At 38.9% G+C, this 14,979-nt stretch overlaps 1 protein-coding gene across 5 annotated transcripts in view; it reads right to left on the bottom strand.

The window, feature by feature from the left end:
• Nucleotides 1–14,979, bottom strand: part of RALGAPA2 (Ral GTPase activating protein catalytic subunit alpha 2) — a 408,980-nt gene that overhangs the window by 108,433 nt on the left and 285,568 nt on the right. For all 5 annotated transcript variants that reach the window (XM_057502677.1, XM_057502678.1, XM_036892284.2 and 2 more), the window contains exon 36: nucleotides 12,363–12,521. In XM_057502677.1, coding sequence (XP_057358660.1) covers nucleotides 12,363–12,521 — 159 coding nt within the window. The remainder of the gene's footprint in view (nucleotides 1–12,362; nucleotides 12,522–14,979) is intronic.

Here is a 14,979-nt window from a genome sequence, read left to right as displayed (position 1 = left end):
GGTTCTTTGTGTCTTGCTTGGCCGATATGGATGGATCTCCCTTTCTGTGGGCGTGGTTTGCCTTAGGCTGTTTCTCTGCTTCGCAGCGCCCGGAGAGGTAATGGACGTGGGGGCTGTTTGGCTGTTTACCTCCGTGAGGGATCTCAGAGCTGTTGCCAGGGGGTTAGTGCATCCGGATTTCCCTCTAATTTTCAGCCACTGCTCTGTGACCTGTGTTGTTTCCGTCTAGCTGTTAAGTCCCTGTCCCTTTAAGACTTTCAAAAAGCACTCGCTTTTCTTTGTCACAGGGGCATCAGCTTCGGAACCTGCTCAGAGGTCTTGCTGCCCTATTTCCCTAGTTTCCAGCCCTCCACGCATGCACTGTGTCTGCACTCTGGTGCGGGTGGCTGGGGCTGGGTGTTTAACAGTCCTGGGCTCCCTCTCCCTCCCGCCGGGAGCTGGGGGGAGGTGTGCTCGGGTCCCGCCAGGCCGGGGCTTGTATCTTACCCCTTTCACCAGGCGCTGGGCTCTCGCACGTGTGGATGTAGTCTGGCTGTTGTCCTGTGTCTTCTGGTCTCTCTTTTAGGATTAGTTGTATTTGTTGTATTTTCAAAAATATATATGTTTTTGGGAGGAGATTCCCACTGTCCAACTCACGCCCCCCAAAGACACTTTCTATCCCTTTTTCTCTTCTTCTTCTGGTACCCATATAATGTGGATATTGTTCCTTTTTGATTGGCTGCACAGTTCTCTTAATATTGTTTCATTCCTGGAGATCCTTTTATCTCTCTCTGTGTCAGCTTCTATGTGTTCCTGTTCTTTGGTTTCTATTCCATCAATGGCCTCTTGCATCTTTTCCATTCTGCTTATAAATCCTTCCAGAGATTGATTCATTTCTGTAATCTCCCTCCGGACGTCATCCCTTAGCTCTTGTATATTTCTCTGCAGCTCTGTCAGCATGGTTATGATCTTTATTTTGAATTCTTTTTCAGGAAGACTGGTTAGGTCTATCTTCTTCTCAGGGGTTGACTCTGTGATTTTGGTGTGTATCAAATTCTTCTGCCTTTTCATGGTGATAGAGATAGTTTGCGGAGCTGGTGCAAGTTATGGGTGGGAGTACCTCCCTTCTTGCTGGTTTGTCGCTTTCCTCTCCCCCTTTGCAAGGCACTGGGTTCTTGCAGGTGTGGATGTAGTCTGGCTGTTGTCCTGTGTCTTCTGGTCTCTTTTTTAGGAAGAGTTGTATTTGTTTTATTTTCAAAAATATATATGGTTTTGGGAGGAGATTTCTGCTGCTCTACTCACACTGCGATCTTGGAGATCATCTTCTAAGAGTTTTATAGTTTCATGACTTACATTCTGGTCTTTGATCCATTTCAAATTTACTTTTGTGTATGGGGTTAAACAATAATCCAGTTTCATTCTCTTGCATGTAACTCTCCAGTGTTGCCTACACCAGCTGTTGAAGAGGCTGTCATTTCCTCACTGTATGTCCTTGTCTTCTTTATTATATATTAATTGACCATATATGGTTGGGTTTATATCAGTGCTCTCTAGTCTGTTCCATTGGTCTACTGTTCTGTTCTTGTGCCAGTACCAAATTGTCTTGATTACTGTGGCTTTGTAGTGGACCTTAAAGTTGGAGAGCATAATCCCCCCAGCTTTATTCTTCCTTCTCAGGATTGCTTTGGCTATTCCGGGTCTTTTGTGGTCCGATACGAATTTTAGAATGATTTTCTCTAGTTCGTTGAAGAATGCTGTATTTTGATAGAAATTGCATTGAATCTGTAGATTGCTTTGACAGGATTTTGACTATATTAATTCTTCCTATCCATGAGCATGGGATTTGTTTCCTTTTATTGGTATCTTCTTTACTTTCTCTTATGAGTGACTTTAGTTTTCAGAGTTTAGGTCTTTCACTTTCTTGGTTAGGTTTATCCTAGGTATTTTACGCTTTTTGATGAAATTGTGAATGGAACTGTTTTCCTGATTTTTCTTTCTGCTAGTTCATTGTTAGTATATAGGAATGCCACATATTTTTGCATACTAATTTTGTATCCTGTGATTTTTATCGTCTACTCTTTGGAAATTGGTCTCTTCACATTTTCTGTTTCAGATATAAGTCGAGTAGTTTTGGAGTGGATTCTTTAGGATATTTTACATACAATATCATGTCATCTGCAAACAGGGACAGTTTAACTTCTTCCTTGCCAATCTGGATGCCTTTTATTTCTTTGTGTTGTCTGATTGCCATGGCTAGGACCTCTAGTACTATGTTGAATAGAAGTGGGGAGAGTGGGCATCCTTGTTTTGTTCCTCACCTTAGAAAAATAGCTTTCAGCTTCTCGCTGTTAAGTATAATGTTGGCTGTGGGTTTGTCATATATGGCCTCTATTATGTTGAGGTACTTGTGCTTTATACCCATTTTGTTCAGACTTTTTATGATGAATGGATGTAGAATTTTGTGAAATGCTTTTTCAGCATCTATGGGATGATCATGTGGTTTCTGTTCTTCTTTTTGTTGATGTGGTGGATGATGTTGATGAATTTTCTAATGTTGTACCATCCTTGCATCCCTGGAATAAATCCTACTTGATCATGATGGATGATCTTTGTGATGTATTTTTGAATTTGATTTACTGGTATTTTGTTTAGTACTTTTGCTTCTGTTTTCATCAGGGATATTGGTCTGTAATTTTCTTTTTTTGTGGTGTCTTTGCCTGGTTTTGGTATTGGTGTGATGCTGGCTTCATAGTATGAGTTTCGAAGCATTCCCTATTCTTCTACTCTTTGGTAAACTTTAAGGAGGATGGGCATTAGGCATTCAGTAAATGTTTCATAAAATTCAGCAGAGAAGCCATCTGGTCCATGCATTTTGTTTTTAGGTAGTTTTGGATTATGAGTTCAATTTCGTTGCTGGTAATTGGTCTGTTCAGTTTTTCTGTTTCTTCCTTGGTCAGCCTTGGAAGGTTGTATTTTTCAAGAAAGTTGTCCATTTCTTCTAGGTTATCTAGTTTGTTAGCATATAATTTTTTATAGTATTCTCTAATAATTACTTGTATTTTTGTGGTGTCCTAGTGATTTTTCCTTTCTCATTTCTGACTCTGTTTATGTGAGCAGACACCCTTTTTTTCTTGATAAATCTGGCTGGGGGCTTATCTATTTTGTTTATTTTTTCAAAGAACCAGCTCTTGCTTTCATTGATTCTTTCTATTGTTTTATTCTTCTCGAATTTATTTATTTCTGCTCTAATCTTTATTATGTCCCTCCTTCTCCTGACTTTGGGCCTCATTCATTCTTCTTTTTCTAGTTTTGTTAATTGTGAGTTTAGACTGTTCATATGGGATTGTTCTTCTTTCCTGAAGTAAGTCTGTATTGCAATATACTTTCCTCTTAGCATGGACTTCACTGTGTCCCACAGATTTGCATTGTTGAATCATTGTTGTCATTTGTCTCCATATATTGCTTGATCTCTGTTTTTATTTGGTCATTGATCCATTGGTTCTTTAGGAGCAGATTGTGAAGCCTCCATGTGTTTGTGGGATTTTTCAATTTCTTTGCATAATTTATTTCTAGTTTCATACCTTTGTGGTCTGAGAAACTGGTTGGTACAATTTCAATATTTTTGAATTTACCAAGGCTCTTTTTGTGGCCTAGTATATGATCTATTCTTGAAAATGTTCCATGTGCACTTGAGAAGACTGGGTCTTCTGCTGCTTTTGGGTATAGAGTTCTGTAGATGCCTGTTAGGCCCATCTGTTCTAATGTGTTGTTCAGTGCCTCTGTGTCCTTACTTATTTTCTGTCTGGTTGATCTGTCCTTCAGAATGATTGGAGTGTTGAAGTCTCCTAGAATGAATGCATTGCATTCAATTTCCCCTTTTAATTCTGTTAGTATTTGTTTCACATATGTAGGTGCTCCTGTATTGGGTGCATAGATATCTATTATGGTCATAGCTTCTTGTTGAATTGACCCCTTTATCACTATGTTATGTCCTTCTTTGTCTTTTGTGACTTTCTTCGTTTTGAACTCTATTTTGTCTGATACAATTACTGCAACTCCTGCTTTTTTCTCCCTATTAGTTGCATGAAGTATCTTTTGCCATCCCTTTACTTTTAGTCTTTGCATGTCTTTGTGTTTAATGTGAGTCTCTTGTTGGCAGCATATAGATGGGATTTGTTTTTTAATCTATTCAGTGATTCTATGTTTTTTGATTGGTGCATTGATACCATTTACATTTAGGGTGATTATCGATAGATATGTACTTATTGCCATTGCAGGCTTTAGATTTGTGGTTACCAAAGGTTCAAGGTTAAGTTCTTTACTATCTAAGTGTCTAACTTATCTCACTTAATATGCTATTACAAACACATTCTAAAGGTTGTTTTTTTTCCCCCTCCTTTTTCTTCCTCCTACATTCTTTATATATTAGGTATCATATACTCTACTCTTTGTCTATCCTTTGATTGACTTTGGGGATGGTTAATTTAATTTTGTATTTTCTTAGTAATTAGCTGCTGTACTTTCTTTACTGTGGGGTTTTATTACCTTTGGTGACAGCTATTAAACCTTAGGAAGACTTCCATCTATAGCAGTCCTTGCAAAGTACACTGTAGGTTTGTGGGAGGTAAATTCTCTCAGGTTTTGCTTATCTGGAAATTGTTTATCCCTTCCTTCAAATTTAAATGACAATGTTTCCTTGGTTTGAGGCCCTTCTGCTTCTTTGCATTAAATACATCATGCCACTCCCTTCTGGCCTGCAAGGTTTCTGCTGAGAAGTCTGATAGCCTGATGGGCTTTCCTTTGTATGTGATCTTATTTCTGTCTCTGGCTGCTTTTAATAGTCTGTACTTATCCTTGATCTTTGCCATTTTATTTACTATATGTCTTAGTGTTGTCTTCCTTGGGTCCCTTGTGTTGGGTGATCTGTGCTCTGCCATGGCTTGAGAGGCTATCTCCTTCCCCAGATTGGGGAAGTTTTCAGCAATTATCTCCTCAAAGACACTTTCTATCCCTTTTTCTCTCTCTTCTTCTTCTCATACCCCTATAGTGTGAATATTGTTCTGTTTGGATTGGTCACACAGTTCTCTCAATATTCTTTCATTCTTAGAGATCCTTTTTTCTCTCTTTACCTCAGCTTCTTTGTATTCCTCTTCTCTAGTTTCTATTTCATTTATCATCTCCTCCACCATATGTAATCTGCTTTTAATCACCTCCATTGTGCTCTTCAATTATTGGATTTCCAACCAGAATTCCTTCCTGAGTTCTTGAATATTTTTCTGTACCTCCATGAACATGTTAATGATTTTTATTTTGAAATTCCTTTCAGGAAGATTCATGACATCAGTGTCATTTAAATCTTTCTCAGGAGTTCTATTTATAGTTTTACTTTGAACCAGGTTCCTTTGGTATTTCATATTTTTATAAAGCGCCCTCTAGTGCCCAGAAGCTCTACTCTCTGGAGCTGCTCAGCCCCTGAAGCAATGTTGGGGTTTCGACGGGGAGTGGTATTGGTGCCTGGGGGTAGGAAAGAGATGTTTCCTACTTCCCGGCTGCTATGTCTGTCTCCCCTGCTTGAGCCAGTGGGCCGAGCACACAGGTATAAGCCTCTCTGCTTTGTGTTGGTAGTTGCTGTAGACAGGTGTTCCCTCTGGCTTACCTAACATCAGGGTAGGGTTTGCCGGTTTGTGAGCCAGGTGGGGCTGGCTGGGAGAAAGGCGCAGTAGGCTGCATATCATGGAGGGGGTCCCTTGGAGCTGTGTAGCCATCCAGGGAGCTGGAGTGCCTGAAGATCATGAAAGCTCCCAACCTGCTGGGCAGTGTGCACCCGGACTATTTTGTCTACTTGTCCTTTCTCTTGAGCAGTAAGCTCTGTGCAATCCTTGCCCCTTTAGCAGCCCTCTTGCAGAAAGGAAGTCTCTCAGACTGCCCGCTTTTCTTTTGTCCCAGAGCAGCCAGATATAAATCCCTGCTTTCCACGAGCAGATGGAATTTCAGTCTCTCCAGGAATTTTGTCTGTGTTAGCTTTCCAACCCCCTAATCACAAGAGTAGCATGCAAGCACCATGAAATGTAGGTTTTTGCTCCCAGATCAGATCTCTGGAGTTAGGTATTCAGCCGTCCCAGGCCTCCACTCCCTCCCCACTCCGTTTGTCTTCCTCCCTCTGGTGAGCTGGGTTGGGGAAGGGCTTGGGTCCTGCTGGGCCACGGCTTTCGTATGTTACCCTGTTCTGTGAGGCTTATTCTTTTCTCCAGGTGTATGCAGTTTGGCGCAGTCCTCTTTCCTGTGGCTCTTTCAGGATTAGTTGTATTAATTATATTTTCGTATTATATGCAGTTTTAGGAGGAAGCTTCTGTCTCACCTCTCATGCCGTCATCTTTAATCCATTTCCCTCTGCTTTATCTTTTTTAGAACACACAGGCTTTTACCTGGAAGTTTGTAGTTCAACCATTTACTTAGTTACTTGTTGGCCATCTCCCTTGACAGTATGAAGTAGTCTCAATAGAGCTATATTACCTGAATGACTGTGTGGAAGGCCCCCAGGCTCTGACTGCTGGACATTACCCAACCTGTTGTACCTCTTTATATCTCTAGATCAAGATCGATAGTGGCTATCTACCTTTTGATTTCTGGAGATGCCTCAATAGCCAGAGTGAAAGGGTGACAGGGCGGTCCTGGGGTCTTAGCAAGCTCTTACTGCCAGACTCCTTCTGTTTGGTGGATTTGAGAAAAGGGTTCCACAGTTAAAATGCAGATATGAAAACTGCAAAGCCTGGCTAGTGCTATTTTGAGAACAGCATCTATAGCATAGAGGAAGCAGTCAGAACTGAGGAAACTCAAATGGCAGCAAAGAAAGTTGTAACGTTCATTCTACTAGTGATGACAAATGAGTGTTTCCCATTATGATAGTATTAGGGGTGGGCTGTGGCATCTGAATTCAGGGGAAATCATGGAGCTACTCATAATTGAAAATCACTCAGTGTTGCCTAGTCCAGCCAATAATGACAACTAATGAAAAAATGAGAAAGAATAGTCCTTTCCCATTAAAGCACACTTTAAAAAGTTTAATTAAAATACACTTCTTGAAAAATAAGTGCACTTCCTCCTATGTCTTATACTGAAATTAGTCCAATAATCAGCGAGATGCAGTTGTGATGAATGTATTCATGAGGAAAACAAAACAGAACAATAACAAATAAAAAGCCAATGAATTTCAAGTACAGAAGAAGAAATGTATTTGAAAGGATATAGTATCTAATTTGGGAGTAGTAGGTCTTATTTTCTTCCCACAGAGGAGTTCCTTGTGGTCCTGATACCCCAGCCTTCCTTACCTGGCTCAGCTGGTGTGTGAGCAACTGTGTGCAGGAACTTAGGAAGGTGCATTCGCGTGTGCCGAAGGGTCAGGATGGAGGCCCTTCCCCCTGAGGCAGTGCAGAGGCAGAGGATGACAATGGCCTCACTTTCTGGTACAAAGTGGGCTCTACTACTTGACACACTGTGTGCACTTATACACAGGCTGGCTCTGGCTGGCCAAAGAAAAGAGGATAAGGCAAAGGGAGGAAGATGTCTATAGCAAAGACACACTACAAAAAGGGAAAATGATGCCAACTTTTGAGGAAAATCAATTGAAAAGGAATACTCAATAACCAAAATGTGAAGGATAAAATAGGAGCTAGGAGTTAATAGCAGGCTATGGATTGTTTCCATATATATTGAGGCTTAGCTTATACATCAATATTCTTTATTATTCTTTGGCAACTGCTTGTTGGTGATTCAGTCTTTAAAAATCTGGGCAAAAGGAATAATAGAAATCTCTTGTATTCAGGGAATTCCTCTAATGAGGAGTGTCAATGAATTAGAGAAAAAATTTGATATTGATGTAACAACTGCAAATGACAGCTGCCTTTTCACCAAGCTCTCAATGTCATTTCTTTAGTTAAAAAAATTACCAAAACAGAATATATTGCAGTAATCCTTTGAATAATGTATTTTAGTAAATTCTAGTTATTAAGTATTTTCAATTACCTTTTCAAAATAAATGATTGTTTACATATTCAAAAGATAACTTACTTTCCTTGAGAATTTCCCCAAGCATTTTAAAGTGTATGACTTAATCTCAAAAAAGTTATTTTGTTAGCACTGAGGTAAATATTTAAGAATATTACCCATCTGAAATAGAAAGAAGGAAATTTACATAACCATGTCGCAATCAACACACTCCCTCTGTAATGACGCCACACTAGTGAAAGGGTGCCTTTCAAACATAGGTGCCAGTACTCTCAACCTCACATGTGCAAATACTCTAGTGCATACTCTGATGCATCAGTGTTAGCCTGCGTTCCTGGGCACGCACATGCACACACATGCACACACACACATGCTGCTGAGCCTGCAAGGGGGCCAGATACCATCTCAACAGCAGTCTGGTGAGTTGGGGCAACTGAGAGAAAGGATGAGCATCTAGGAATGGAAGGATCCAATGAGGGCCCATTGTCTTTAAGGGGAACCTTAGAATCCCTGAAAGGACTGTGGAGAGAACTTGGTTCCCAACCTGAATGGTATAGTTGAGGAAGCTAAGGTAGAAAGAAACAGAGAGGCTGCCCAGTCAGCCATCCTCCCACATGTGGCAACATGTGAACTGGAACTTTAGAGTCTCATCTCCTATCCTATCCCTCTTTCCTGCTGACACTGATCAGAAATGATTGAATCATCATCTATTTTTTTTCTCCCATGCCCATCTCTACCAGGGCCAAGTATGTAAGGTTTGGAGGAGATTAAAGTGTTTTTCATTTACAGAACTGACGCTGACTGGGGTGACAAGCAGGACCCTTCACCAAAGCTTCAGCATGTCACTGCCGAGTCACTATTGTGCCTGGAGAGAAACACGACAAAAATACAAACTTTACCTTCATAAATTCATAAAAGCAGATATTTGAACAGCAATATTATTTTCAGTTATTGAAAGGAGAGCAACACAGGCCCTCACTCCATTATGGAGGCTTTGTGAATCACTCATGTTCTGCTCTATATGCAAGTCTTCCCTGACTGCTGACTTAGTAATAAAAGTAGGAAAAAACCAGATTCTGACAATAGCATGTTTCTCTTTATGAAGATGGACTTATTTTGAAAGTAATTTAACAATGAAATCATGTTGCTAATAAGTATACTCATATCTATCTATTTATTTTTTAAAAGTTCAATGAAAAGCTCAGGAAGTGATCAGGACCTCTCAGATGAAGGGTTTTAGTGTTCATGTAAGCACACCCACACCTCTTCAACATACCATTTCACAAATGCTGTGTATGAAGAGGAGGCAGATTCTTCCAGGCACGTAATTTGTATATTTAAGGGAGGTGTATGGAATGAAAAAGCAAAATATGTTAAATATCAAAGGCCTTGGAGACCATGCTGCCTTTGAGCTTGTATCACAAACAGCCCTACATTATTGCATACGCTATTAATGAGGCCGAATGAATGAGAGTAAATCTGAATATGCATGACTCTATCCAATGAGCAAGACTTTTGTGTACTGATGAGGTTTTTTTTTTACCCAATAAAAAGGATTAAAATTATTCTTAGAGAAGTATGGCTGCCCAGAGACCAGTAAAATAAATATACTTAGACTACACTCACACTATATTTAGATGACATATACAGGTGCTAAAAGAATGCCTTTGACTTTACCTACAATTTTTGAAACTTGTGTGTATTCCATCCTCCCAAAAGGAATATTCCTCAACTTCAAGCAGCTGTGTCATTACAACTTCTAAGCCAAAAGAAGGATTTTGGTGAAGATCCCTAAAAGTGGGCAAGGTTAAAGAAACCTTTTGAGTACAAAGCCTTCATTTCCACAGTAAAGAGCACTAGTTAAAAGATGCGGGTATGGGTAAATTATTGCACCAAATGGCTGAGAATTAATCTCTGCTGACTAGCTGTAATCTAACGAGGCGTCTGTGTCCCAGGGAGCCCGCAGCATGTCCCTCGCGGTATGTGCAGTGTGTCGAGTCTGCGTGGCACCCTTTGTCCTCGCTCACAGGCGGCCTTTCCCTTCATTGTCCATAATATCCTCATGCATCTGGGACGCGTGGAATGCATTCATACTAACAGACTTACCATTGTTTTCTCTCAGAAGCTTTGTTGAGCAAAGACTGCATCACGGTTACTGATAATTATATTGCTTAATTAATCAAGACAAAAAAAATTTGCAAATCATTGCCTGGTTGCCAAGCAGGGAGATAAAAAATGACAACAATACAAGCTGAAGCAATATAACAAAAGTAACAGCTATCTGATCAGAAATTCTTATATAATGAAGCTATTAATGCTAAATCGGTTAATGTTAACATTGCTCCAGGTGTCTCTACTTAGATGCAAACAAAAAGGCTAACATTATGGATATAAAAGGCCAAATGTTGCCATGGATTCTGTAACCTGATAGAGAAGACAGCCTTTTCATTTGATTAGGGAATGCAATTTAAATACCAGGGACTGAAGCCAAACAAACAGACTTTCCCTCCACAAGCCTCTTGTATTCACCCTGAGGTCAGTGGTTGGTGAACAAAAGGTCAGCCACACTTGCCCTGGAAATGTCTGGATTAATTTTATTACATTGTAATGGTTTGTACTTTAAATGTGGGGATAACACTAAATTTCCAGTGGCCATTATTTTCTTTTTCCCTTTAGGCTTTTTGAATTGAAATATTAAGAAAGTGATCTGCTCAATTCATCTTCCCAGAAGTTATGACCAAATTTATGAAACTTATACATATTTTCTAAAGAAATTTAAAAATGCATGTTAATACTTGTTTTCATGTATTATAAGTGTCGGGCCTTTCTAAAAATCACTAACAAGTGAACTGAAATACGTTTTATGTTCTTTACTGTAAAAATAAAGGTGACATTTTTAGGGCATTAAACAACATTTTAGAGGGCCATGCTGAAAATGAATTAATAAAGCCAATTAATCCATACTAAATATTAGAGAAACGCTTTCCATTTTTGAAAGCTATAGAACACTACATTTACTATTTATCTAATATTAAAATTTTCAGCTTAATTCTTAAAATAAAGGGAGTGTTCTTTATGGACAAACACAAGGGTTATTAGCACTAAGAGCCATTTTCTTGCACAAAAGTGAAAACTTCACATAGAGCTCTGAATAAAAGATAATACAAATATTTAATATGAAGAACTGTTGGCACTTCATAGTAGCAGAAAGGTTCCTGTTACGTTAGGGTGCTCACCATGCAGAATGGGACTTTTCTGAATTCAGGAGCTGACTCACACGGTATCTAGTCTGAGAAATAATAAGCATGCTGACCTTGGGGTTCATTATTTATTCTATTTTCATGGTAGTAATTATAACAAAAGATAAGAGCAACCAAAGCTCATACTTCAATAGCCATTCCTCTGGGCCAGGCGCTGTTTGAAGCACCTTTCATTTCTTAGCTCACTTAAACCTCACAACTTTAACACTTTAGACTAGCTTATAAATCCCAGTAAATCTCAGTTACCTATTATTTTACAGCTTAAAAAGAGACAGTATTTAGAATGGTAATTTTAGCTCCTTCAGGAGAACAATTTGGAATGAAAATGAAAATTATATTTATTATCAAACACATGAAGTCATTTTCTTGAGGAAGAGTGACTTAATATGCTGAATGTTATAAATTATGCTGAATTGTAAGAATTTCTAAAAACCCCTTTATTAATAATTCCAGGACAAAAATAAGTGCTGCTAAAATACCACTATAGGTGAAGATGGAAACTACAGCTGATTCAGTATATGGACATAACCATAAGATTGTTCCAGCCATTCCCATGATCAATACCAATTGACATGGCTGCATTGATTCTGTGGCAAGATGCTTCAATTGTTAAACATCATCACTGGGGCTGTGCTACAGAGGCTTAGACTCTTTACAGACATGCCCGCAACTCCTCAGGACTGAACCCCCACTAGCAGCAGTCAGAGACTCAGTGAGCAGTGCCCATCTGTCAGGCAAGATAGGACTCTATATCCATAGCCATCTACACAATGCTAGATGGAACATGGGGTTCTTTCAACTCTCATTAATCAATGTGCCCCAAATTCAAAATTAGGATTGTTTTAAATTACAGAAGTTTCAAAACCTAGAACATTTAAAAAATCACGTCTTCACATTATAATTTTCAGAGTCTAAGAAATAAAATACAGAACTCTGTGCTCATGATGAAACATTTTTGAAAACCCCAATTCATATTTAATTCCTCTATGGCCCATGTAATTCAGATACATGTAAGGCATAAAAGTCCCTTTGAACATATTTATATCACTGTTCTTCAGTAACAGTGAATCACATAGCAAATGCAGTATGAGTCAGAGAAATAATGCAGTGAAAATGTACCTCAGGTTTCTTCGTTATCGCAATAAAGAACATATGATTCTTCATTGGGTAAATAATGATTGAAACATCTCCAAAGGCAGTTGGGATAATTCCCCTGCGGTAGTCTCTGGAGTGTTCGGACCAGACGATGTGGACCTCGTCATTCCCCAAGTGACGGAGCTGCAATGGCAAATTGGCTCTTTATTAATCAGAGTGATAACAGCAGTTTATGAGGGGTCGTGGCTTACAAATTGAATTATAATACTCAAAGGTAAAAATATTTCACTTCTAGGAAAGCTACAACACAAATGTCTTCTATAAGATTTAAAAAAGCACAGCAGCATGAGAACAGTTTTCTTCCATAAAACTCATTGGTACTAAAAGACGATGCACGCAAACATCTCAGGTGTATTAGAGCTGGATGGGGACAAGAGCATTTTGAGGATTTTTCAAAAATTGTGTTTTACTCCTGCATCAAAGCCTTATGCTTTATACTCCTGAGCATGCTTTTAAACAATTAACAACATGAGTTTTTTATTCCATGTTATAGTAGAGCTTCATAAGACTCCTAATTCAATGGTTATTAAGAAAAAAAATGAATATAAGCCATTATAACATAATTGTTACCATATAAAAATTTGGTAATATAAAAAAAAATTAAAAAATCTATATTTGACAAATCTTTAAGAAAATGTATAAAATTACCTTTGTTTAAGAAACTAATATTAGTTAAACTTAGTAAGAAGAGTAGTACTTAGCATTTAGAGTGCCTTTCTGTATAGAAAATATGATTATACATATTGTTCTGTTTAATCGTTCCACTAACTCTTTGAGGTAAACCACAACATCTTTATGTTGTATAATAAGGAAGAAATGGGGCTCAATGGGGCAAGGTCACCTAAGGTGCATGAGCAGTGAGTGGCACAGCAGGCCTGGGCACTGGGCTGGGACTTCTAATTCAGTGCCATTTTTCCTGTTCATAGCTATCGAGGAAAGTAACTATACTGTCATGGCTGAAATGGTTCAGCTTACTTGTTTATCATTTTATACACAAAGAGGCCATCAGGTTCAAAAACATGTAGAGACTCCTGGCTTCTCTGAGGAGGGCTTAGCATGCCTCCAAGGAAGTGACATTTTGAATTCTTCCAGGGCCAAAAACTGGAATTGTTCCAGGGCCAAGAACACCCTTGGTAAAGCTCCCACATAATGCCCACATTCTGGGCTGGAGAAAGCTGCATATGATTCATCTGAAAAAGCCTGAAAGTATGGCTAAAAAAAACTAGATTATAAAGATTAGAGTGCTGGCCAAAATTGAAGCCCTGAGACCATGAAGGCTAACTGGTGAAGGCACTTTGACACCTACTGAGAATCTGAGGCTGTCGTCTCACATGTTGAAGACATTATCTACCACCATGAAAAACCAAATGTTGCTTCCTCACTTGTTTAACAAATGAATCCTAAAAATGGTTAATTCTGAAGCACTTTGATAAAACGGAGATGTTATGTCAAAGCTTATGTTTTAAAATAAAAAAAAGGATGCTCTGGAATGCTATGCATTTGAAACTATGTTAGTGTAAATATAATTTCCTTTATAGACTATTTGACCACAAAGGGAAAATTGGAGGTGACCCAACATGGCCTCCTTCCCATTTACAAGGTTACAAAGGAAGTTTGTCTGCTACAAATGCCTTCTTAGTCTGCCTCTCTCATGTAGTCTTCTCACACAATTTTTTTTTTTTTTGAGAGGGCATATCTTATATTTATTGATCAAATGGTTGTTAACAACAATAAAATTCTGTATAGGGGACTCAATGCACAATCATTAATCAACCCCAAACCTAATTCTCAACAGTCTCCAATCTTCTGAAGTATAACGAACAAGTTCTTACATGGTGAACAGTGCAAGGGCAGTCATCACAGAAACTTTCGGTTTTGATCACGCATTATGAACTTTAAACAATCAGGTCAAATATGAATATTTGTTTGATTTTTATACTTGATTTATATGTGGATCCCACATTTTTCCCTTTATTATTATTATTATTATTTTTAATAAAATGCTGAAGTGGTAGGTAGATGTAAGATAAAGGTAGGAAACTTAGTTTAGTGTTGTAAGAGAGCAAATGTAGATGATCAGGTGTGTGCCTGTAGACTATGTGCTAATCCAAGCTAGACAAGGGCAATAAAACATCCACGGATGCAGAAGATTTCTCTCAAAACAGTGGGGGAGAGGTTCTAAACCTTACCTCTGTTGATCCCCAAGTTCTCACCTGATGGCCCCCCTGCGACTGTGCCTGTCTTAGGTTATTCCTCCCTTGAGGAGTCTTACCCATCTCTGGCTAACCAGTCAACTTCCGGGGCCATACAGGGAGATGTAAAGTTGGTAAGTGAGAAAGAAGCCATATTGTTTGAAAAGGTTAGCTTTTTACTTCTTTGCAGATTTATGCCCTGTGGCTTCTATGCCCAGCATTTGTCTTGAGGTATCCTTAGCACTTGGAGGAATTATGATACTCGGTAAATTCGATATGAGGCACGAATTCTATTTAAGGGTTTCTCACACAATTTTTAAAAAAGAGACTTACAATGTACCTTTGAACCTACAGTGAGGTACAGGTGCAGGTCCAGGTATCCCCTATTG

The sequence above is a fragment of the Manis pentadactyla genome, chromosome 5 (assembly GCF_030020395.1).
Source record: "Manis pentadactyla isolate mManPen7 chromosome 5, mManPen7.hap1, whole genome shotgun sequence".
NCBI lineage: Eukaryota > Metazoa > Chordata > Mammalia > Pholidota > Manidae > Manis > Manis pentadactyla.
Note: the sequence above shows the minus strand (reverse complement) of the source record. Positions and strands in the feature narration are given on the sequence as shown.